Source organism: Myxocyprinus asiaticus, chromosome 13 (assembly GCF_019703515.2).
Source record: "Myxocyprinus asiaticus isolate MX2 ecotype Aquarium Trade chromosome 13, UBuf_Myxa_2, whole genome shotgun sequence".
In the NCBI taxonomy this organism is placed as follows: Eukaryota; Metazoa; Chordata; class Actinopteri; order Cypriniformes; family Catostomidae; genus Myxocyprinus; species Myxocyprinus asiaticus.
In genome coordinates, this window is record NC_059356.1 from 13,234,013 (window position 1) to 13,260,467 (window position 26,455).

Here is a 26,455-nt window from a genome sequence, read left to right on the forward strand (position 1 = left end):
AATGGGTTGGTCCGTGTGGGTGCCTCATGATGGCCCCCGCAATATGCCACCCTGGGCAACTGCCCATGTCGCCCATGCCTAAATCCGCCACTAGGTGGCATTCATGTGCAAAAATCCCACTTATCTAATAACTAACACATGTACAGTATGTAATAAAATATATTAGAAAATCTGTTTAATCTCACAAAAGTAAAATTACTTTTATTATCTCTTTGAAAAATGCATAACTGCTGTGACACAAATCCACCAGACCATCATAAAATAACAATCTCTTATGGATTACAGAAGAAAACTCTGTAAAATGAAGAAAAACAATTTTGCTGACAACTTTTTATTTTATTTAAAAATACAGCAGTTATAGCCTTTTTGAAAAAGCTGGCAAGCTTGAATTTATACATGGCCAACATGAAAATTGTAGCAAAGATAAACGAGACAAGTTTTATTATGAACAGGTAAAAGGCAAAAAGAAACACTGCTAAATCCACCTCACACATTCAGCCACACAGTTTCAGATTTCCGACATCTTTTTTGCTTGGTTTTATCTTCCCAAATTTAAAAATGACTGCTAGCACAAGGCCATGCAAATTCATCTAAATTGCGAAGAGCATGTTTTTCTTTCTCTGTGGTTCATCTGAAAGCAAATTAGACTATTTTTTGCTAAGCATTTTTTTACCACAATAATCAAATTGAGATTGATCATTTGGTCCTATATCTGAAATAGTAAATTAAGGCAAATTCTGTTAGCATGTGTAAAATGATACTCAAATGTCAGGCTTACTAGGCAGTACATGCTATTTGGCACTTACATAATTTCTGCTTAAGGCTGAAGTGACCCTTAGTGTGAAGCGGTTGAAGATTCCCTATAAATCTTGTCAGATGTAAAATTACAGTAGTCTTGAGGATATCGACACAATGCCTGACCCTTAATTCAGGAACAAAAAGCTTACAGACTACGGCAGTTAACTCACATACTGAGTGATTACACAAAAAGCAAAAATGTCTTCTATAATAAAGGCCTCATTTTAGTTTATTCATGGTCATCTGCAACATATATAGACCTATATGTACTCTATATTAATGAAAAGTCAATGTATGCAAACAGAATCAATGTAGATTAGTGTCTCTGCCCAACAGTGTATCAAACCGCCCCATCGAATTTCCTGGGGCACAATAGCAGTGTAATTTGTTAATGCCAGAGTTAGCACAATTAAAACAACTGACATTTCCATGTTTACTAGAATATATGACCAGCCATAACTGGCTTCTTAGTTTAAATTTACAAAATACATTTTGCTTAACCCAATAGTTTAAACGATTCAATTACAGTGACACAGCTAGACTGATCAAAACTCCAGTGAGAAACACAGCTAAGTGGCTTCCCTCAAGTGCCATGAAGAGCAGGAAGGAAGTGGTGAGATATGCAAGATACTGAGCTGACAGCTACTATGCAAAACAAGAATGGACTGAAAAATGAGATCTGATTAAAGAACACCTGTTGCCATTTTTCCCCAATAGTGAACCAAAATAGGGTGAAGAAGGTTCTCCAAAATCTGCCACTTTCAAAGCATCTCCATTCCAGCTCAGACTGCTGCAGTTTGTGACCTCCATCACAAGAACATTTCCAGCGCTTCAGAATCACAGTAGCTCTCATAATGGCATCATCTTATTGGATGTATGACTGAATTATATGCACTCGAGAGATACATTATTTGTAGGACTTAAAAATGGCCAAACCCAAGGATATGTATGATAAAACAGAACTCAGCATTTAAGACCAGACATGACCAGTTCAGCTTGCTTGTAACACGAGTTACCTCTATGCTTAACATTATCCATTGTGTCAATGGAAGCGTGCTGATTTTAAATTGAAAATATACAGCACTTTTATGCACAGAGTTAACATACATAGGGCCACAGAGCAAATTATATGATTTACGTTTATGCACTAGCGCTCCAAATCCAAAAAGAACAAATATCTTTAGGCAACAAGACATGGGACTATGGAGTACAGGAGAATGGCTTATAAATGCATCCACTTGAGCAAGTGAAGTTTATTATTTCAGTGATGTATGTACCCTGACCACGTTTCTTTCAGCAGAGCTATCAGTAGAACACACAAAGCGTCCCTTTTGGACTGATCTTCTGTCTGAATATAAACACATCCAGCTGCGATTCTTACAGTTGGTGAATAGTGTTGACAGATGGCTTTGGTGTCTGAGCTAAAGCAGTCTCCCCAACTTCACTCTACAGGGACAAAGGAACCTGAGACATCTGTCCAGCTTTGACGTGCTTACATCTACACCCTGACTTCACACTTACCACCCGGCAGCAATTATGTCTCTTTTACACAATGTCAGAAACACAAATTCTGTCTCTCGATCCCCAGAAATGTTTACTGATTGTGGGGTTTCATACTCTGATCTCATCATCCTCATCCTCTATGAAGGAAGAGAATGCTGGTTCATTGTCCAGGTTGCAGGCTTTGTCGGTCCTACCCATGTCTTCTTCGTAAGGCTGATTGGTTGGTTTGTCCTCCATGGCAGCCGAACCTGAGCTTGAGACTGAGCAGCTGTCAGGGTGATGCAGGTGTTTGTGGTGTGGTTCTGGAGTTCTGGGGCCTTCACTCTGGATCTCGAGGTCAACAGAACTGGGAGCCCTCATGGGTTCCTCATCATCGACCACAAAATCCTCTGGTTTCTCTTCTTTGATTATGTCCTCCCTCATCTCCTCATCCTCTTCCACTCCTTCGTGGTTGCTGGGAAGAGGTGACGCATGGCCTTCACTGCACTTTCCTTCCTCAAACTCTTGGTCATCATCTTCTTTCTTCATGACCCCCAGGATGTCCCCTAACATAGAGGGCCCAAGGTCGATATGGAATGACATCACAGATTCAGCCTTCTTCATACCTCCCCCATTGTAAGATGGGAAAGGTCGTAGTTCTGTCAACACCCCAAAGTGCCTCTCATGGAGCTCCAGGTCCAATGCATTAGCAGAAGCTCCATTGGAAGGGCTGGAGGTCAAGCTCTTGAGCACCCTGCCATCTCCATCTTGTCCCTCTTCATTGTTGAGGAAGGGCAGGGACATGGCATTCTTTACAAAAGTAGGTGACCCACTTGGAGGAAGGAGGGTGTTCTCTCGCTGGTCTACTCTCGTGACAGACTGTGAACGCTTGCTGCTCCTGAAGGTACGAGACAGCAGTCCCGGTTTTGGAGAGCGAGGATAGGTGTGGCCTTCTTGCGATGGCTCTCCAGATCGAGTGCTGAGGAAAGAGGTATCCCCGAAAGCTTCCCCGCTTCGTCCTACGTGCATGGTGTGCCGGAAGTCCCCTAAGGGTGCGCTGATCATCTCGGTAGTGAGGTCCATACGAGAGCGCCGCTTAGTCTGAGATGAGCCTGATACTAGCTGCTTTAAGATCGGCATCTTGGTCTCTACAACTTGCAAACCCAGTTGGACAATTTGCTTGACTGGCAGTGTTGTGTTTTATTAAGCAAGTTGTTTTCTTTTAACAAGTCCTAAAATTTTCCTGATTCACCCAGATTCTGCTCTGCCCAACTCTGTGCAATCTTGATGGCTTTTACATCAGCTTTAAGACAGGAGATAATCAATCTGTAATTAGGAAAAACAAAAACAAGATCAGATTTTATATATAACTTGAGATGTCATCATGGCTCAAAGCAAAACTAAAGTGCAAAGCCCAAACTAACTAAATTAAGTTAATTATAGTGCTCTGTTGTTTGACTTTCTAGCTGCCTCAATAGAGGCAGAAAGAAATTGGCAGAATAGGCTGTTCCAGGTCATCTTATAAATGCATCTGGCCAGAATCCCACCAGAAACTGCAGTGTCATTCTTTTCCCTGAACTAGACTGCAAGTTTTTGTCATTCAGTTGAGGTAAGGGTCAGGGTTCTTTCAGTCAGGTAGGTCGAGTTTTAATCATTAATAAGATACGCAGAGACTGATGACAGAACTTGGTGGAGAGTGGAACTACTTAGTTCATGTCCTATGGTGTTACTAGTAATATTCTTATGTGGTGAATAAAACAGAACCCATCAAGAACATGTCAGGGTCATATTTCCCAGAATCAAAAGAAATTATATTTTGCATGATTAAAATGAAGCCTATTTTTAGTACTATTATTGTCATTTTCATGACAATTTAGCTCATTACCCCCTCACCAATTCTCAGTACTCTAGTGAGGAAAAATCATGCTCTCAATTCTCATTACAGTAATCTGAAAAAAAAAAAAAATAATTATATGTTATTTAAATTGTAAAGCATTTGTACATCATGGTAATATCTTTTATACTGAATTTAATGTGGTTGATGTAAATTTTAATAATAATTAAAAAATAATAATAATAATAATAATTGTGGATTTTTTACCATATCACAGTGCTTAGTAGAGCACAACAGTCAGGTAGGTAAATAAACCTTTAAAGACAAATCTACCATGAACTCCGGGGTTGTTAATCAATTGTACAGTATTTGTTGATGCCATCAGTCTGCTTTTGTTTTTTTAATCATGTTTAATAGTGGAATATGTGGTAAATAACTACACTACTCATGATTCCACATAGAAAAAAATTCACCAAACAGAGAATTGCATCAAACATACCGCGCCAAAAGAGCTCTGCAGCAACCATACACTCCCCATGATGCTTTGTGAATGATGCAAACGAGTCGGTCTGTCTATACTCTCAAACTACTTATAGATTTGTAGATATCAGAATATTTTTATTCGATTACACCATAATGCTTCATGGGATTGTAGTTCATTCAAACATTAAGTAAACAGTCTTGTACCTTTTTCTTTTGTCTGTTTTTTAAATACTTGTTTGCTTCAAATCAATGTAATGTTGTAATATTGTGATTCACCTCGGAGCTGGTTGGTTTGGTTCATGGCTTAAAACTCTTTTATGAAGTACTTGAATAGGAAGTACTTCTGGAACAAAGATGGCAGAAAAAGTGGGCAGGCACTGTTGTGCTCTATTATCATGAAAATAGTATCACAATACAAAAAATCGTAATGGTCCTAAACAATCTTAAGAATACACTGGTAGGGGAACAACACTGAAGATCGTTATAAACTGCTACTGATGCTAGTCTTTGCAATATCATCTCATCAAACAGCACTGCACTGAAGTTGAGATAAGACTGTATTGCAAGTAACAGCTACATCCTCTGCAATTAGCCACGACTGTATAAATGGGAGAGACAGATGAACAAATCAAGTCAAGACCAGGTGTAATCAATGGCTTAAGAGTATCACATTATTTCACATGACTTTAAACTCAACCTCTATTCGGTGAAGTGGCTCTTCAGGGACAACCACAATTAAGATCCAATTAAGCACAAACCTAAGACCCAGAACACCACAACAAGGAATGATACTCTTAAAGGAATAGTTCACCCACAAAAATCACAACAATCCTTTAGTGATGCATCTAACGGTGCCATATTTGATGTGGGCAATATATAAAAATGTCATGTTTTTTTTTTTTTTTTTTTGACAGCCCCAGTCCCCATTCACATTCATTATATGGGAAAGAGTGGCCAGGCTATTCTTCAGAAATTCCCTTTTTATGTTCCACGATATGAGGGTGAGTAAATAACAGAATTGTCATTTGTTGGTGAACCACTCCTTTAAAAAAGCTTACACTGACTGAATATCAAACTGTGTCAGTTTTTGCAGGTCTGTAAATTAATACAGCATGAGAGACAGGCCAAATGCTTGGCAGGCAACAGGTTTTTCCTGGCTCTAATCTGATGAAATATTCATGAAGTCTTTGCTTTGGTAAAAAACAACAGCAGCAGTAAATTCATGTGAGGAGCCTGACAAAGTCATGACCTCTTTCTGGCTCCGTCTTCCTCCACCAGCTTCGTCTACACTTCCTGATTATGTCCTTACCTGCCTGCGTCTCTATAGCAACAACCCTCTGCACACAGATGTTAGCGTCATGCATGCATTTTTCCTTAAGACCTTTTCTAAGACCTTTCTCTCAGACTAAACCGTTCATTAATATATTTTGAGGTCGTACTACTGATACCAGTATATACAGATAACCAAAACCATATCCACGTGCTTAATGACAAAATTAAGATACTAAAATATCCACAAACACTCCATGACCAGAATAGAAATTGCCATTCGGTGACTAGAATAGTATTATTACTTAGAATAGCATTATCAAGTATTAAAGATGAAATCACAAAATACATATCATGTCTCAGAGTCAGAACCATTGGATGTCAGAAGTTAATGTTTGGAAAAGATAATGGACACCTTCTATTGCCTCTTCTGTTAGATAGTGACTGAATAGCCTACATGCAGCCAGCACACTCCCTGAAGGCAAGAGAGTGTGTGGATAGAGCTCAGCCAAATGAGCGAAAGAGTCCTGGGGCTCTACTCTACATACACCTGTTTGCATGATATCATTTCATGGATGGTCTGAGCAGGGGATAACAAGCCCACCTGAAAAAAAAGCTAATTCTCCAAAATGATGCATAGGGATGCACAATATATTGGTATTCGACAATATTGGTATTATAATAATATATAAGCAGAAAGTAATATTGGTAGGTTTTCTATGGTAGGTTTCAAAACAGCTGCCCATATTTTCTACTATACAGTTATCATGGTTTGATGTCTGATTTCACTTCACATGCATGCAAACCTCTAGACTGGATGTTTAGTGTGAACATTCACACAATAGAACAGTATAGATTTAAAATATTGTTTTTCAGCCATAACATATATATCAGGATTACTGCTTGCAGTCCTTTCTTTAACTTTTTTTTTTTTTTTTTTTTTTACTTTTTGCACCACAGCTAAGCAAAACTAAACTCTTAAAGGTGTCATGACATGAGGAATCAAATTTTCCATGATCTTTTCACATATAGGATGTCATTGTACTATAAAAACATACTGTAAGTTTCAGAAATCAAAACTTCCTCCTCACAGCAAAAAGAGCATTTGTTGAAAACAAGCTGCCAAAACAACTTGTTCTCTACTTCCTCCACATTGTGATGTCACACTGTGGCAGACATTTGCATCTGACTGCCTCCAAAACAACACATCAACAACTACTTTACTTTATCACTTCCATAGCCCCGCCCAGCAGTGGTGAGCAGTGAGATGGCAAGGAGAGAGAGCAGGTCAGTCAAGAGCAGAGAGCCAATCATAACAGCGGGTGCTTACTGTCGAGTCTTAAAGAGCCCATATTATGCTAATTTACAGGTTCATAATAAGACCTTTTCTAAGACCTTTCTCTCAAACTAAACCGTTCATTAATATATTTTGAGGTCGTACTACTGATACCAGTATATACAGATAACCAAAACCATATCCACGTGCTTAATGACAAAATTAAGATACTAAAATATCCACAAACACTCCATGACCAGAATAGAAATAGCCATTTGGTGACTAGAATAGTATTATTACTTAGAATAGCATTATCAAGTATTAAAGATGAAATCACAAAATACATATCATGTCTCAGAGTCAGAACCATTGGATGTCAGAAGTTAATGTTTGGAAAAGATAATGGACACCTTCTATTGCCTCTTCTGTTAGATAGTGACTGAATAGCCTACATGCAGAGAGAGAGCAGGTCAGTCAAGAGCAGAGAGCCAATCATAACAGCGGGTGCTTACTGTCGAGTCTTAAAGAGCCCATATTATGCTAATTTACAGGTTCATAATTTTATTTTATGCTTTAAATGTTCAAAAAACACATTATTGTTTTCATACTGTACAATGCTGCAGCACCTCTTTCTATATATACATAAAGTTGTGCTCAAAAGTTTGCATACCCTTGGAGAATTAGTAATATATGTACCATTTTTTAAGAAAACATGAGTGAGCATGCAAAACACATTTCTTTTATTTCTTATGGGATTCATATTCAACTGTAGGTTATAACAGAATGGCACAATCATAAAACAAAACATGGCATCAAAGAAAAAAATGAAATGGCCCCTGTTCAAAAGTCTGCATACCCTTAGTTCTTAATATTGTGTATTGCCCCATTTAGCATCAATGACAGTGTGCAGTCTTTTGTAATAGTTGTCTATGAGGCCCCAAATTCTTGCAGGTGGTATAGCTGCCCATTCGTCTTGGCAAAATGCCTCCAGGTCATGCAAAGTCTTTGGTCGTCTTGCATGAACCGCACATTTGTGATCTCCCCAGAGTGGCTCGATGATATTAAGGTCAGGAGACTGTGATGGCCACTCCAGAACCTTCACCTTTTTCTGCTGTAACCACTGGAGGGTCAACTTGGCCTTGTGCTTAGGGTCACTGTCATGCTGGAAAGTCCAAGAGCGTCCCATGCGCAGCTTTTGTGCAGAAGAATGCAAATTGTCTGCCAGTATTTTCTGATAACATGCTGCATTCATCTTGCCATAAATTTTCACAAGATTCCCTTGCCTTTAGAGCTCACACACCCCCAAAACATCAGTGAGCCACCACCATGCTTTACAGTGGGGATGGTATTCTTTTCACTATAGGCCTTGTTGACCCCTCTCCAAACATAGGGCTTATGGTTGTGACCATAAAGCTCTATTTTGGTCTCGTCACTCCAAATTACAGTGTGCCAGAAGCTGTGAGGCATGTCAAGGTGTTGTCGGGCATATTGTAACCAGGCTTTTTTGTGGCATTGGTGCAGTAAAGGCTTCTTTCTGGCAACTCAACCATGCAGCTCATTTTTGTTCAAGTATTGTCGTATTGTGCTCCTTGAAACAACCACACCTTCTTTTCCCAGAGCAGCCTGTATTTCTCCTGAGGTTACTTGTGGGTTTTTCTTTGTATCCCGAACAATTCTTCTGGCAGTTGTGGCTGAAATCTTTTTTGGTCTACCTGACCTTGGCTAGGTATCAAGAGATCCCCGAATGTTCCACTTCTTAATAAGTGATTGAACAGTACTGACTGGCATTTTCAAGGCTTTGGATATCTTTTTATATCCTTTTCCATCTTTATAAAGTTCCATTACCTTGTTACGCAGATCTTTTGACAGTTCTTTTCTGCTCCCCATGGCTCAGTATCTAGCCTGCTCAGTGCATCCACGTGAGAGCTAACAAACTCATTGACTATTTATACACAGACACTAACTGCAATTTAAAAAGCCACAGGTGTGGGAAATTAACTTTTAATTGCCATTTAAACATGTGTGTGTCACCTTGCCAAACAACTATGTGATAATAAATGGCTTCATATGATCACTATCCTTAAATAAAAGACAGGTTTTTTTTGCATGATCAGTCATATTTTCAAAATCAATGCCAAAATTTCACAATTTCTGCCAGGGTATGCAAACTTTTGAGCACAACTGTGTATATATATATATATATATATATATATATATATATATATATATATATATATATATATATATACACACACATGTATACATGTATATATACACTATATTGCCAAAAGTATTCGCTCACCCATCCAAATAATTGAATTCAGGTGTTCCAATCACTTCCATGGCCACAGGTGTATAAAATGAAGCACCTAGGCACGCAGACTGCTTCTACAAACATTTGTGAAAGAATGGGCCGCTCTCAGGAGCTCAGTGAATTCCAGCGTGGTACTGTGATAGGATGCCACCTGTGCAACAAGTCCAGGTGTGAAATTTCCTCGCTACTAAATATTCCACAGTCAACTGTCAGTGGTATTATAACAAAGTGGAAGCGATTGGGAATGACAGCAACTCAGCTACGAAGTGGTAGACCATGTAAAATGACAGAGCGGGGTCAGCGGATGCTGAGGCGCATAGTGCGCAGAGATCGCCAACTTTCTGCAGAGTCAATCGCTACAGACCTCCAAAGTTCATGTGGCCTTCAGATTAGCTCAAGAACAGTGCGTAGAGAGCTTCATGGAATGGGTTTCCATGGCCGAGCAGCTGCATCCAAGCCATACATCACCAAGTGCAATGCAAAGCGTCGGATGCAGTGGTGTAAAGCACGCCGCCACTGGACTCTAGAGCAGTGGAGACGCGTTCTCTGGAGTGATGAATCACACTTCTCCATCTGGCAATCTGATGGACGAGTCTGGGTTTGGCGGTTGCCAGGAGAACAGTACTTGTCTGATTGCATTGTGCCAACTGTGAAGTGTGGTGGAGGGGGGATTATGGTGTGGGGTTGTTTTTCAGGAGCTGGGCTTGGCCCCTTAGTTCCAGTGAAAGGAACTCTGAATGCTTCAGCATACCAAGAGATTTTGGACAATTCCATGCTCCCAACTTTGTGGGAACAGTTTGGGGATGGCCCCTTCCTGTTCCAACATGATTGCGCACCAGTGCACAAAGCAAGGTCCATAAAGACATGGATGAGCGAGTTTGGTGTGGAAGAACTTGACTGGCCTGCACAGAGTCCTGACCTCAACCCGATAGAGCACCTTTGGGATGAATTAGAGCGAAGACTGCGAGCCAGGCCTTCTCGTCCAACATCAGTGTCTGACCTCACAAATGCGCTTCTGGAAGAATGGTCAAAAATTCCCATAAACACACTCCTAAACCTTGTGGAAAGCCTTCCCAGAAAAGTTGAAGCTGTTATAGCTGCAAAGGGTGGGCCGACGTCATATTAAACCCTATGGATTAAGAATGGGATGTCACTTAAATTCATATGCGTCTAAAGGCAGATGAGCGAATACGTATGGCAATATAGTGTATATATATATATATATATATATATATATATATATATATATATATATATATATATATATATATATATATATATGTATATATATGTATATATATGTGTGTATATATCTATATCTATATATATATATATATATATACACATATATACACACACACACGTGGTGTGAAAAAGTGTTTGCCCCCTTCCTGATTTCTTATTTTTTTGCATGTTTGTCACACTTAAATGTTTCAGATCATCAAACAAGTTTGAATATTAGTCAAAGATAACACAAGTAAACACAAAATGCAGATTTTAAATGAAGGTTGTTATTATTAAAGGAAAACAAAATCCAAACCTACATGGCCCTGTGTGAAAAAGTGTTTGCCCCACCTGTTAAAACATAACTTAACTGTGGTTTATCACACCTGAGTTCAATTTCTCTAGCCACACCCAGGCCTGATTACTGCCACACCTGTTCTCAATCAAGAAATCACTTAAATAGGACCTGCCTGACAAAGTGAAGTAGACCAAAAGATCTTCAAAAGCTAAACATCATGCCGAGATCCAAAGAAATTCAGGAACAAATGAGAAAGAAAGTAATTGAGATCTATCAGTCTGGAAAAGGTTATAAAGCCATTTCTAAAGCTTTGGGACTCCAGAGAACCACAGTGAGAGCCATTATCCACAAATGGCGAAAACATGGAACAGTGGTGAACCTTCCCAGGAGTGGCCGGCTGACCAAAATTACCCCAAGAGCGCAGCGACGACTCATCCAAGAGGTCACAAAAGACCCCACAACATCATCCAAAGAACTGCAGGCCTCACTTGCCTCAGTTAAGGTCAGTGTTCATGACTCCACCATAAGAAAGAGACTGGGCAAAAATGGCCTGCATGGCAGAGTTCCAAGACGAAAACCACTGCTGAGCAAAAAGAACATTAAGGCTCATCTCATTTTTGCCAGAAAACATCTTGATGATCCCCAAGACTTTTGGGAAAATACTCTGTGGACTGACGAGACAAAAGTTGAACTTTTTGGAAGGTGTGAGTCCCATTACATCTGGTGTAAAAGTAACACCGCATTTCAGAAAAAGAACATCATACCAACAGTAAAATATGGTGGTGGTAGTGTGATGGTCTGGGGCTGTTCTGCTGCTTCAGGACCTGGAAGACTTGCTGTGATAAAATGGAACCATGAGTTCTGCTGTCTACCAAAAAATCCTGAAGGAGAATGTCCGGCCATCTGTTCATGACCTCAAGCTGAAGCGAACTTTGGTTCTGCAGCAGGACAATGATCCAGAACACACCAGCAAGTCCACCTCTGAATGGCTGAAGAAAAACAAAATGAAGACTTTGGAGTGGCCTAGTCAAAGTCCTGACCTGAATCCTATTGAGATGCTGTGGCATGACCTTAAAAAGGCAGTTCATGCTCGAAAACCCTCCAATGTGGCTGAATTACAACAATTCTGCAAAGATGAGTGGGCCAAAATTCCTCCACAGCGCTGTAAAAGACTCATTGCAAGTTATCGCAAATGCTTGATTGCAGTTGTTGCTGCTAAGGGTGGCCCAACCAGTTATTAGGTTTAGGGGGCAATCACTTTTTCACACAGGGCCATGTAGGTTTGGATTTTGTTTTCTCTTAATAATAACAACCTTCATTTAAAAACTGCATTTTGTGTTCACTTGTGTTATCTTTGACTAATATTTAAACTTGTTTGATGATCTGAAACATTTAAGTGTGACAAACATGCAAAAAAATAAGAAATCAGGAAGGGGCAAACACTTTTTCACACCACTGTATATATGTGTGTGTGTGTGTGTGTGTGTGTGTGTGTGTGTGTGTGTATGTATATATATATATATATATATATATATATATATATATTATATATATACTTGCAAAAAACGTTACTAATATTATAAGTGAGCCTCAAGGAACATATTAAAATGATTACAAAAAGCAAGGGTGTATGTTTTTGACCACCAATTTAAAATGAATCTACTAATTTGAAAATGTTCCTAAAACAGACATTTCTAAATAGAAATATGGAAGTCTAATGAGATTAACAAACTACTTCTTGTAAAAAGGAAGGGGAAAAAACAGCTGTGTTATAACGGAAAGCACATATAATGGACAGTGACTAATCAACATGCAAAACTTTTCCACTAGTGACACAAATTACAATGCAGAACAACAGTTCACAGCTGTCTGGACAAAGACAGCAGTGTGTGCATGTGGTGTTGCTGCTGGGTGGCATAAGCTGAAAGAAAAACAAGCCGTAGATGAAAGATGTAAAGCCCTGAATCCCCAAGCCACTCTACTTCTGATCTGTCTCACACACTTTGAGGCCTGAAACATACTCTACACATGTATATGGATGCAAACTCCTCTATGCAAGCTCAATTTCATACATAATTGCAGAAGCGTCTAACTAAGCAAGCTCAATTTCGTGCATTGTGGCGGTCCATAATGTGTCAGACCGCAAGTCATAATACAACGCAGGAATGTGTTGCAATATCAACGTTGCCGCATGGGCCGCTATAGCAGACAATAGTGTTAATTGTCTACTTCAACGGAGAGCAACTTACCTGAATAGTAACACATCCATTTTGATGGCCTAGACATTTGAACAGTGGCGATTTCTCAGGGCCAGCAAAGCCTTCTCTGCTGGCGTAACATGCCTAATAAATAAATATTTCATTCTCATTTACCTTTTTGCCTATGTATTTTCAATCGGTTTCCACTCCTAATTCATCTACAAACCAATAGCAAAAAACAAAAAGTTTATCCAGTCAGAATTTATTCCTCGATGCTTACAAGAAAAGTGTAACAATTGTTTCACAAATCGCATGCCCGAAGCCGAGCTTGTTAGCCGAAGCAGCACGTGAGTTTGAGCTCCACCCCGTCAGGCCTTCAGAATTTCCACAGAATCCCTCAACAGTGCAAATGAATGAGCATCTAATGTCAGATTGTCAGATTCATCAGCCAATCAGATTGATTTATTTGTTCTTGGTGGGTGTGGTCTTAAGTACATGTCACAGTCCAGGCCTTCACACATTAAGTGATGTATGTAATTTGAAAGCGAAGAGTGTAATGTATGCCACGTAATATATGACATTTTCTTAATGGCATGAATCGCACTGAAGGCCTAGACTTAAAATGCACGGCCTGCAGCTGCGTTTGAAGGTATCCTCTTTCGCCCCTTTGAGTACAGAGGTTTGTTACCGGTACAGTAATGCAAAAATGCACGTTTAGCACGTGTCTATGGTCAGTTTTCTCTATGAGGTCAACTATTGTTATGACTGAGAAACAGTCTGAAGAGAAACTTGCAGAGCAAGTTAGATATTCTAAATGGTGACCGAACCAAGTAGAACCTTTTCCTGGATCACCATCCTTATTGGTCCTGGAACAACCTTCCTATATTCCTATTTCTCTCAACCATTCTGCATTTTTTTATGTTAAGCTTAGGGCTAGGATCTGAGGCTTGAACTACATCGACCTATTGTTTCCCTCTAATTTTAGGTGAAGGCTATAGTTATAGTGAGGCATATGGATAGAACTATTTTTTGTTGACAGGAATGTTGATTCAGGATCAACAAAAATCACGGTGACCCTTATAAAAATGTTTACAACAAGTTGTGAACTCACTCTTTGTGAACAAGCATCTCTCTGTGACTTTTCACAAAAATAAAAGCACTGAGTGCATCCTAGCACTCAGACAGTGAATGATCTACTGTTGATCTGTGGAAGTTTTTCTTTGCTGGCCCAAGCAGAGGACCCCAGAGCCATGTAGGCCGTGCTCTTCAATTATATGTCTGGACAATAAATAAATAAAACATGCATTCTGTTCAATACCAGAGCCATCACATCAGCTAAAAAAAAAAAAAAAGCAGCACTACTGGCTTCAAAAAAAGTCGGCTTGCTTTAATGCAATTAATTGATGTTATTACACAAAAGCCATCAACTTAGAGTCATTCCTTGCATCACCTTGCAGTGGAAATGGAAAGTCATGCACAATGCTCATCAATTACTAAGTGAATAGTTTCTATGATTGATTAGTGAATCCTAATGGAAATAAATCTGTCAGTAGTGGGCAACACTAGAGGTCTGCATGGGCCTTAAAATGAAACCCAAACCCTACCCGAACGATATCGTCAGATTTTAAGCCCAAACCCGACCCGAAATTGCTTACTATTTAATTTCTTCTCCTTGCAAGTACTGTTGCAATAGACTGTATTTTATGTAAGCTTATAGGCAACATTCGTAACAGTACTGAAACAGTAAGCATACACAGTTTTAACAAGGCACGGCAGCCCCTTAGTACACTAGAGCAGAAGGGAAAAAAAAACATTGACTTCCATTTATTTGCTGAAACTTCACTTGGTGCAGAACAACCTGGAATAATATGAAACAATACAACAGTCTCCTCTGTGCAGCCTGAACTTGTTTAGAATGTTTTTAGCACAGTTGTCACAAAGATTCAACAATCTAGATGCAGTGCAAAGAATGAAACAGAGCGCAGGTATCTCAATCTCAAATTTGAAGTTCTTTTTAACTTGATGTGGTGTTTAAAATATGCCGTGAGACGCTAAAGAAAAAGTGAGATGCGGTGCAAATGTCAAAGACATTTGTCCAGCATGTGATTAAACAATGGGAAAACAGAACAGGCTCACGCAAAAACGTGTTCGGTGTAAATGGCCCCTGACTCTTCCGTTCGCGCATGTCTGTGAGTGAGAGTGCGTGCGCAAAACAAGTTCGGCAAGCCTGTTTATTTTTTCATGAATTACAAACCCGAACCCGACACAAAGTCCTACTGGAAAAACTGACCCAAACCCTGCCCGAAACCCGTCGGGTTCTCAGGTCCCGTCAGGCCCAGGTCGGGTTGCATACCTCTAGTCAACACTCAAAGGTTACATTACTACAGAGCTTTAAACAGCAGGGGACATTAAGACTGGTTTAAAGTGCTTGTAAAGTAGCTATATTTAAACCTTAAATATAATCATTTTTATGCTCAAAACAAGAATATAATCATACCCATTTTATCCCAATATGATGTATTATGATGTATATATATATAAATAGTCAAACATCTGTCCATTACAATAGAAGATAATCACACTTGGGGCTACCATGGTGCATCACCACTTTCGTCAGCCATGTAGAATTTATGTTGTCATAAATAAAAAACACAATGACATAAACAGGACAGTACTCCAAATTTATGGGAAAGGGTCAAAAGGTCATCACCCATGCTAGATTGGATGTAAAATCACAACCTGAATAAAAAAAAATGGCTATTTCTGTGCACTATAGTAGACACAATACAGCAAAAGGTGAAAGGGCTATTTACACAAAGGACGGGGAAAAAAATCCATTTTAATGCACTATAGGCCTAAAAATGTCATTTGCTTGCATGCAAGATATAGTCCATCTGACAATGGACCTGTCACACTGTAAACAGTGGTAACCTGCAATTATTACAATTATTATTAATATTATTTGTATTAATTTTTTTTTTTTTTTTTTTTTTTTTGGTATAACCAAATGTGTTCAGGTTGATTCAAACATGTTAAATAATATTTTGGACCAGTTACTAAAATATTTTTTTCAGTGCAGGCTATATGACGTTAAATTTGACACAAGCTTGAAGTATAAATGTCCAGTCCTTTCAAAATGGCTTAATTCACATCTAATTTTCACAACCTATGCAAGTTTTTGTCCACTGGAATGGTTTTGGGAAGACATTTTCGATGGTTATTGGACTGGATGAAATTTCACTTGCTTTAAAACAAAACAGCCAAATCTCCAACAAAAAACTTTGTTTCACTGGACAAAGATTTTATCATTACAAAGAAATGCAAAATTCAGGGTGAAAAGAATTGTAATATGCATGGTCTGTGTTTGTTTGTTTTTTTTGCAGCACCGCTACGGATATTGATAAGTGCCAACCATTCAGGAAACACTTTATGTTTATGTTACTAGAAATAGGCTAAACATTTGATTTGGAAAGCGGACACTGAGTAGAGGTGATTCAATTATCCATGATGCTCCCTCACCAAGGCAGAGTGACTAAGCACGTCCTACAGCATCTTCTCAGCCCATTCTTTCTCATAGATGCTGAGAACCCCACAAACAAAATGAATCCTGCTCTGAAAAGCCAACTAATCTAGTACTGCTGCTCAAACAGAACTAAGATAATGCTAAACCTGCCATTCTTTGTTGAGATTTGAAATTGTGTGCAGAAAGAATGAGGGGATGGGCAGGTAAATATTATTCACCTGAGATAAGATTATCTTCACACCATGATCCCTCGTTAACCTCTCGTCCTCACACCTTACACAACACCTCAGCATGACACCCCCCTCTTTGATCACAAAAGGCCACTGGCCTAATGTGTCACACCTCTTACACAGATCCAAGCAAGCATAACAATAGTCAGGATGAGGCTTTCAAACATTTATTTATTTACATTTATTCATTTTGCAGACACTTTTAAGCATACCAAATGTTCTGTTTTAATGAATGTTGATATCAGTATTACAAAAGATGTTTTGTGAAGTTATGTGCACGACAAGTACAGACTATTTATAGGCTCTTCCCAACAGTACGGCTGTTTTCTTTTAAAGCCACACCAATTGGCAAAGTTTAAAAGTCTTGATTGGCGAGTGTTAGGTGAGTAGGTGGTCCTTTGCTGTTATCAGGGCTGCATCAGAACACACTTGAATTTACATTTGAATGCAGCTGTAGTCACATGCATTTTTAACTCCCTCTGACTGTGTTTGAGTTACTGATAGAGTTATCACCAATAGTTTTGAATCCTGTTTACACTTGTATTTAAAGGAATATTCCATGTTTAATACAAGTTAAGCTCTATCAACAGCATTTGTGGTATAATTTTGATTACCACACAGAAACATTTTGGCTCATCTTTGTTTACTTAAAAAAAGCAAAAATCATGGTTATGACTGGGACCAGTCCATAAAAAAATAAAAACATACTGTTTCAAAAGTATAGCCACAGATGTAAACATTATACAAGTTAAAATAGTGTACATGTGAACATAGTATGATAAAATCGCTTGGTAATCTTATCTGTGTAAATTTACTTCCAATATTACAACTTCGTTGTCATGATGTCGTAATGCATGATGATGTTTTTGAATGTAAAATGCTGTAACGCCAGTAAGTCCCTGATTTTATTAAACTAAAATCATGATAACACTCGTCTTGTGGCTATATTGTACTTTTGAAACTGTGTATTTCAGTGTTTATGGACTGGCCCCATTCACTTCCATTTTAAGTGCCTTACTGTAATTGTTATATTTGCTTACTTTTTTTTTTTTTTTTTTTTTATAAACAATGGACATGTTGAAATAATTTTTTTTATGGTAATCAACATCATGCCACAGATGCCATGTTTGATCTTAACTTGTATCGAACTCTGAACATTCCTTTAACGCTGTGCACTTGAAATCAGATTGCCTAACTATACAATTGGCCCCAACCACCGTTACAATCGGCCTGCAGATGGACTTCTTGCATTCAATTCAATATAATGATCAAGTCTTTGACAATTTAAATATTTTAATACTGTTAGGGTTGTCAAAAATGTGTTTCTTATACCAAAAGGCTGCAGATAGATATTTATTGGTGAGCAAGTTATTTTACAATTGTCCCTGTCCATTCCACAGAGGAGTGTTTTCTTGTATATTAAATTGACGAGTACAAAAAAAGCACTTGATTACAGTAATGCGATTCTAAAAAAAAAAATCTATGCAAAAACTAGGTAACTACAGTAAAACAATGTATTTTAGGGCCGATTTTTTTTTTGTACCAACTACGTACTCTAAATATTATTCTGGGTATTGTGTTTTTTGTTTCTTGTGCAAAGAACAATAAAACCCATTTACAGGATTATTCACACACTTGTTAAACACACAATCCATTGTTATCGGAGGGGAATAATCAGTTCAGCACATCTATATTAACTCGGCTCCTAAGCTAAATATCTTCAAAGTTGCAGGTTAATGGAGGACAACCCACTGACAGTGCTACCAAATCACCAGCGGTGTCTCAAGATAGCAAGACAGACACATGGCCAATATCCAGTATATTAGCCACAAAAATGGTAAAAGAACAAGACAGAGCAGGAAGAACTGGCTTATGACCAAAGAGCAAGATGTTTGCAGCCATAATATGATTCAGTAAAACAAAAGTTGAATATAAAGTTCTGCTTGTGAATGTCTAGTTAACTTGTAAACAAATACTATCATCACTAAATTGGAATATTTAGTTAAATCCAGTGATTAGTTCATTTTTAAAATGCGCTCACTCTAACAACCTGCTACCTAGTAAACATGACGGACTGATAAAACCTGTCTGCCCTAACTGACAGAAGTTGGATAAAGCCAGCCAATCAGACTAGAGTTTGCCAGATCAAGAAAATGCTTTCTAGTTTTCTGTATGATATGCAACAGACAGTCAATGAATGGACTGTTGGCAATCTGTGTGCATGCCGTCTGAGGCTTATTTTATGATGTTAATGAATAACAGGAGTATAAAACAATATCGATATTTATCGGAAAAATAAATCTTAGATATCGATGATAACATTTAGAGTAATTTCCGATATTTAGCCTATGTTCGACATCTAGACGATCAGATCAGGTCAGGTATGTGCTAAAAAGGCCAGCAGTTCGGCAAAGTTATACACACAACAAGCTAACTGAATCACAATCATGAAATCAGCTGGTTGGCAAGCAGCTACCTCGCCCTGCTGTCACGTAAACCAGTAATGAGGCTAGGTAACCACAAGCTAGCTTGCTATCTGGCTAAAATGATATAGTTGTGTATCAAACAAGACAGCACTGACAATGAAATACTGCTATCGACTGAACACAACAACAACTCCAACATCAACACCATGTTTTTTCATGATCCATATTGCTGACACAGGCAATGAAGTATTTCTTGTTCTTCTTGAGATTTTTATTGGTGGTTGGCAATCCAGTTTGTGGTGCATTACCGCCCACCTACTGAGCTGGAGTGTGGAGCGTCACAAGAAAGTCTTTCAGTGGAGTCAAAAGTCAGCTGAAGACGATGAAATTGGCGAAATTTCATCGAAAAGATATCACACATCTAATGTAGGATTAAATCCGAAATAGAGTATACTTCTTGAACTTTGAATTAAAATGTAGCTTACAATATGGAGTAAAATTTTAAACACAAGTTGAAATTTATTTTTTAAGTTTAACAGGTCAAACATGTAGAATGCATTTCATTCCCCATTAATGGTATGAAATGTATATCATGATAAATATCAATATCGAACGATATGAAATACAAATATTGTGATAATATTTTTGCCCATATCGCCCAGCCCTAGTAAACAGGCAAAAAAATGAAACTTATCTTTTTAGTAATGGCATTAAAGCCAGGGTGTGTATGAATTTGAACATAATAATAAGTGTGTTTCTATCCATACACAGAGCTGTTAAGCTTTAAGTGATCTTTATTTGTCACCTACTAAATTAACAAGTCATACAATTTTAGGGAGGATTTCCCTAGGAGCAGTTAGTGAAATAATTAATGGGTCTTGACCTATCCCATAAACAATTATTTTAAAACCCAGTGCATTAATTGGTCTGGAAGTATGATGCATTAATTCCTGTTGCAAAGATACAGACACAGTGAAAGAGAGAGAGTTTGTAGATGAGGGTTTTGGACAGGAAGGGCACAGCGTCAACAACCACCCATCCCAACAAAAATCATCTCCCTGCCCTTCCGTAGGAGCATAAACACACCACAAACTCAATTCCCCATCACACTAAACAAACAAACAGCACAGTAGGCCTCCGTGACTATGACTGTTGCTACTGAAGTGATCCTCAGGATGAGCTGCTAAAATTTCATGTCTATAATGCATCAAAAATAAACCTGTCCCTTTTAGATTATTTGCAACTGCTAGCATTATCAATGCTTGTATTTCCAAGTTGCATCAACATAACTTCTAAACACACTGTAAATCTAGAACAAATCAAAGTTAAAGTCAACATGACACAGCATTCGCAACCCCTTTTACATCCATAATGTGATGCATTTCCAAGTGAAACAGGATGTTCAATGAAAAAAAAAAAATATAGGACAGGACTTGATTTTAGTGGTTGGAGGGGAGGGGTTAAAAAAAAGATTTTTACATGGCTTGTTGTATGTATTGTGGCAGTATCCTGGTTACATGAACACAAGAGGTGCAAAAACCACTATGACTTTTATTTCCTTTGACACAAATAGTGAAATGTCAGATTATGACTTCATTAACGCTTACTTTCCACACTTTTCCTCACATAATGCTGTCTTATGACATCTAAACATTATTAATATAGTGCAGGACTTGAAAGGCGATATATTTTAATGTTTGATTTCTATAATCAGCTACATTTATAAGCTTGTTTAAGCCCGATCCCATTGTGCAGTAGCTCAACTGATAGAGCGTTGCACTTGCGATGCAATGGACGGGGATACGAGTCCTGAAGAATGTGCAAGTTAACACAAGCTGAAGCACCACAAAATGATGTGGTTGCTTCAGAAATTGTGTTTTTCATCTCACATTTGCTTTTTATGACACTATCGGTTAGGTTTAGGTAAAGGTAGGTTGGTCAGTTTTGTTGTTTTAAATGCAATAGAGCTTTAACCTTAACAACCTCATCTGTTTGGGAGAACATTTTCTCGCTTTTAGTGCCACACAGTGGACATTTCCCCTTGGAAATGCCAGCTTAGTCATGTAATTTGCATGAGATCAGGCTTGACGGAAATTTTATTTATTTTTTCTTTTTTGCAGGCAAAGAAATGTATTGCATTTTCATGAAAGATTACGAAAAAACTAATTCTTTGCCATAACGTGCACTGAATCGCACACAATAAGACCAGGAACATTCATTAATATTACTTTCTACCAAGGGTACATTTTTAATTCATTTTGAATTCATTATAATTTGTTATTTTTAATGATGAAATTTGTATTTCTGTGCCTCTAGGATCACCAAAAAAAAAAAAAAAATCATTTATATGATTATCATATATATATATATATATATATATATATATATATATATATATATATATATATATATATATATATATATATATATATATATATACACACACACACACACACACACACACACACACACACACACACACACACACAGTATATATCATGTTATGATTTATTTTAATGAAATAAACAGGTTTCCTCCCTCCCCCCATTTCCATTGGTTGGATAGAAAGTCCCACCCCAAACTCATGCCATTGGATGAGCCAACAATGCTATGACATGCTGGTCTGGATGCTCAAACAAACAGAGCCACTCTCTTTTGACACTTTGTCTTCCTTATGGTTACTCTCAGTACTATTACCTGGGATAAAAGAAACTATTTTAGCATAAAAAATAAAAATATCACCTTTAAGAGCATTTCATTCAATACAGAACTAAAAACTTTTCTTAGTGCTCCTTCCTTTAATGAGAGTCTATTCCATCTAAAGACAGGTTTGACACCAGCCTGCCTCACCATTACCCAGCTGTGAACATATAGACTGATCTCACAGTGAAATTGGAAGAGTAGGTTGAGTTTTCTTTAGCTAAAATTGGTCTGTGCTTTCAGAAATTCTAAACACTGCCCTCAGTGGCCAAAGCGGTAAGTGTTGTTGGGCGTATGAGCATGTGAGAGCTCCATTTTCTGGGTGTAATGTCCACAGAGGGGCGCCAAAAGCAAGTTGTATAGCGTGTTTTTTTTAGCTGTAAAAGCTGTAATACAGCGAAGAGGAACGCATATTTTACAAACAGTAAGCCCCAACCCAAACCCCAAACTTAAACCTAAACTTAATTTTAGAGGGAAAAATGCAGCCTCTGTATCACACTCTCACTAATTATGCAAATGTGATTACTTCCTGATCTGAACCCGGGTTTCCCATGCTGCTGACACAATGTGCTTCCAGTCACACCACAAGAAAATGTAAACAAGCATGAGCTGAAGCAAAAATGTCTGATAGGATATGGTGCTTGTGGGCGAGTTGGACTCGGCATAATGTAGCCTATCCTAGCGTACCAAAAGTCTCGAATATAACATGCCGACTGAAACATTACAACCACTTTCAGACTCTCAAACTCACCAGGTGTGAGGTGTTACTGCAGAGCCAAGAGGAATCTGGGCCAACATGTTTCTTTAAAAACACAGTGTGCAGTCATAAACATGCCTGGAATGTTGCCAGTGAAGGGATCCATAAAAGGCATCAATTTAAATAGCTGAAATGCCGTGTTGACACTCACGAAGGTGATCTGAGCTTTTTGGCCTTTGTGTTGATGCGTCATGGAACAAGAGAAGAGTATGTGTGACAAAACCAGACACAGATATGCTAACAATGCCTTGGAATTAAATGAAACTAAAGTTGAAGTTTTCTTTGGAAATAATAATAATATAATTGCCCCTAGCTAGCCAGTAGATCTACATTATTCAACACAGACAAAATGTACCTTGTTCTACCACCAAACTCACTGATATTCAATGGATTTAGGGGTTTGTTCAAATCCCTAAACCCTAAGTATGAGCAATAATGATGTTTCATTCGTGAACGCATTAGTCTTTTTGAACAAATCTTTTAAGTGAATGAATCGTTCTTGTTAACCTCCATACACTGACACATATTTCTTGTTCACTGATATTTCTCCCTTTCAAAGCCAATGGACTCGATGGCTCTTCATGCCTGTGAAGACTGACTACAGCATGATTTGATAGCATTTGAGTGCGGGCTGTGAAGGAGCATATCATTGGTTTCACCCGCAGAACGAATACGCCCCTTCACTGAACCAATCTAGTCCCTCATTTGAGTCTGAACGAGATTAATGTACTGGTAAATCCGTTCACAAACTAAATGAATGACTCGCTCAGTCATCTTGTTCGTGAACAAGTATCTGCTGAATGACTGAACGAGAGGAGGCATGTCGTTCGTTCAGTTTGGCGTGTGAGTCAATCGCATTCAACAAGGAGAGAAACGGGTGAAATGTACTAAGACAAGTTTATAGGTATGCACAAAACATAATCCCTAAGTTCTGGATGTGTAAAAATGACTGAAGACCATACAGTTAAAATAACATGAACTACAGATGTAAATGTTGTGCTTTGATGCACAGTGTAAGATGTTTAGGTTTTTTTTTTTTTTTTTGTACTTTTTCTCTGTTTTGGTAAACATTAAGCCCAGCATTTGACAAAATATGAAAATAAGACCTGCCATTTGTGGTGAAAACGGTGTTTATACTCTATTTTTAAAGTGTCTTCATACATTTGTAGACACACAAATTCCATTTGTGTTACTTTGTCCTGCTTTTAAGACTGACTATATCTCGAGCCAATAGCATTCAAAAGCAGGCTGTGAAGGAGCATATCATTGGTTGGACCCACTGAACGAATACACCCCTTCACTGAACTAGACGGTCATATAATTTGTGTACAAACTGAATGTACTGGTTAACTAATTCACAAACCAATTGAATAAATCAGTCATCTCGTTCATGAACAATGATCTGCTGACCGGCTGAATGAGAGGAGGAGCTGCATGTCATTCGTTCAGTTCGTCAATCTCGATGAACAAGAAAAGGGGCCAGATTAATTATGAATAAAAGTGAGTGATGACCACACATTACAATGACGTTATTGAAACTTATGAAACTATTTTGTAGGCTAGGATTGTTGTCTTTTTTTGTATAGCTTGATAAATGTCATGCTCAGCAATTCACAATATGATAGATATGCTTTAGTTGTCATTTGTGGGGAAAGTCTTATGATGCTTAAACACTCTTTCAGCAAGTTAATGTAATCCTGCTTAGAGGATAGCGTAAAGGTGTGTGGGTTGCTGTCCTGTGCGAAGGGCTCAAGGCTTGACCTGACTCGAATAACCCCCCAGACTTAGATTAGTTATTAGTAAATAGATAGGAGGAGAAAGGAGAGGTGGAGAGATGCCCGAAGACTCGACGCCATGTAGAGGTAAGCGGTTGTTTATATATGCTTACTCTGGTGATGTGATTGGTCGGATTAAAATGACCTTGCTCCTCCCGAACCTAGTTTATAAAATTCCATTTCAGTAGTTTGCAAGTTAATGTAATCCTGCTTAGAGGATATTGTAAACGTGTGTGGCTTGCTGTCCTGGGCAAAGGGCTCTAGGGTTGAGCACGGCATTCGTCTTGAGGGCGTATGGTAGGCTATGTTCGAATGAAATTGATTGATTTGGAGATGCAGGCTTATGTTGGCATAAAATGGGTTACGGAGCCATGGAGGCTGAGATGCATGGTCTGAAAGACATGCTGCAGTTGTGGCAGTGTAGTGGGTGTTTGTCGTAATGCCCTAAAGACACACGGTTGCAGCACTTGGACAGCGTATTAGCACTGTTGCAGTACGGTAGGAGGTTTGGTTGCACAGCCTGAAAGACGCCACACTTGCGGTACCTGGACAGCACATTTGTGCTTAGGGATGTGTTGAGCCAATAGAAAACATGGTAACGTGGTAAACGTAGCATCTGTGGACACCTGAACGTAAATGTTTGATAGATTAAATGTCGGGAACATATGTGAAACAATGTCACGAAACATGCTTGCGTGTGCATACAAACGACTTCATTTAAAGTTGGTTAGTCATGAAATTGGAAGGCACCTGAAACTGAATGCACGGATGAATACCGTAGTCTGATGTTTGTTAACTTAAGCGTATGGTTTGGAGCTTTGTAGATTGTTTTTCAATGTAATGCGAGTCATTTCATCATTTTATATCATTGGCACGGGGTGACTCGTCTCATTTGACAAGGATGTATGAATTCACAGGAGTCTGTGCCTGAGAGTTGGATTTAATAGATACTACAACAGCACTGTTTGCAATAATGTGGTGAAATAAAACGACTTGTATATAATGATGACTTGTAATAAATTCTACAGAAAACTTAAATATTGGAGTATAAAGCAAGCAAGGTGACAAGCTGAATTGTTCGGTGTCGATTTAAACTGGTTACTTTAAACTTGAGTGGAGTTTAAAATTATGACAGATTGTTGAACGCATTTAAAATCATGCAGCGAATAAGTTGTATGGTCAAGCTTGTAAATAAAAGTTTGTAATCCAATGATTCAAGCAAAAGTAGAGAAGACTGTCTGTAAAAATAATTATTTTTAAAGAATGTAAAAATAAAAATTGATTTTTTCCATGCGATGTTATAGTGTAAAGATGAGTGGAAGTTTGTAGCAGTGCCTGTTTCGTGTTATCAGGGCTGTGCGGCGAGGCGAACTCGAATGCTGAGAGGCGAAACGAGTTTGCGGAATGATTATAAATCAATAGTTGGGACGCGGCACGTGATCCGCCTCTTGCGGAACCGAATTCGGCATGTGGCTGTTCGGAGAGAGGCTGTGTATAACTGCGGTGTGCTGTGGAATGGTCAGAGCGAGTGCTGCGCAGCAGCGAGCTCGCGCTAAAATGTCTGCGTTGGTTTGACAAGAAGTTGTAATTAGAGTATCGGTCGACTGGAAGGAGTTCGCTGTTGCATGATTGCCCCTGTGTTCCAAAAGGAATAAATCGCACACTTTGAAGGGAGAACAATAGTGATGTTCATGTTAGAAGTCGACGAACAGAATCACTGAATGGCTCACGCCCTAAACGAGCTGTGCGGCGAGGTAATGAGGCTGACAGGAATCACCTGTGCGGGAGAACCAGATTGAAATGCTGGAGAGCGTTGGAATGATGATTGAATTAAATAGTAAATCTTTAGTTTCCCTCACGTTCGAATG

At 38.6% G+C, this 26,455-nt stretch overlaps 1 protein-coding gene across 1 annotated transcript in view; it reads right to left on the reverse strand.

The window, feature by feature from the left end:
- Window positions 1-229: 229 nt before the first annotated feature.
- LOC127450650 (cdc42 effector protein 4-like) overlaps window positions 230-26,455 on the reverse strand; it is a 31,314-nt gene continuing 5,088 nt past the window's right edge. The window contains exon 2 of the mRNA XM_051714921.1: window positions 230-3,606. Within this exon, the coding sequence (XP_051570881.1) occupies window positions 2,410-3,420 (1,011 nt within the window). The 5' untranslated portion in view covers window positions 3,421-3,606 and the 3' untranslated portion in view covers window positions 230-2,409. The remainder of the gene's footprint in view (window positions 3,607-26,455) is intronic.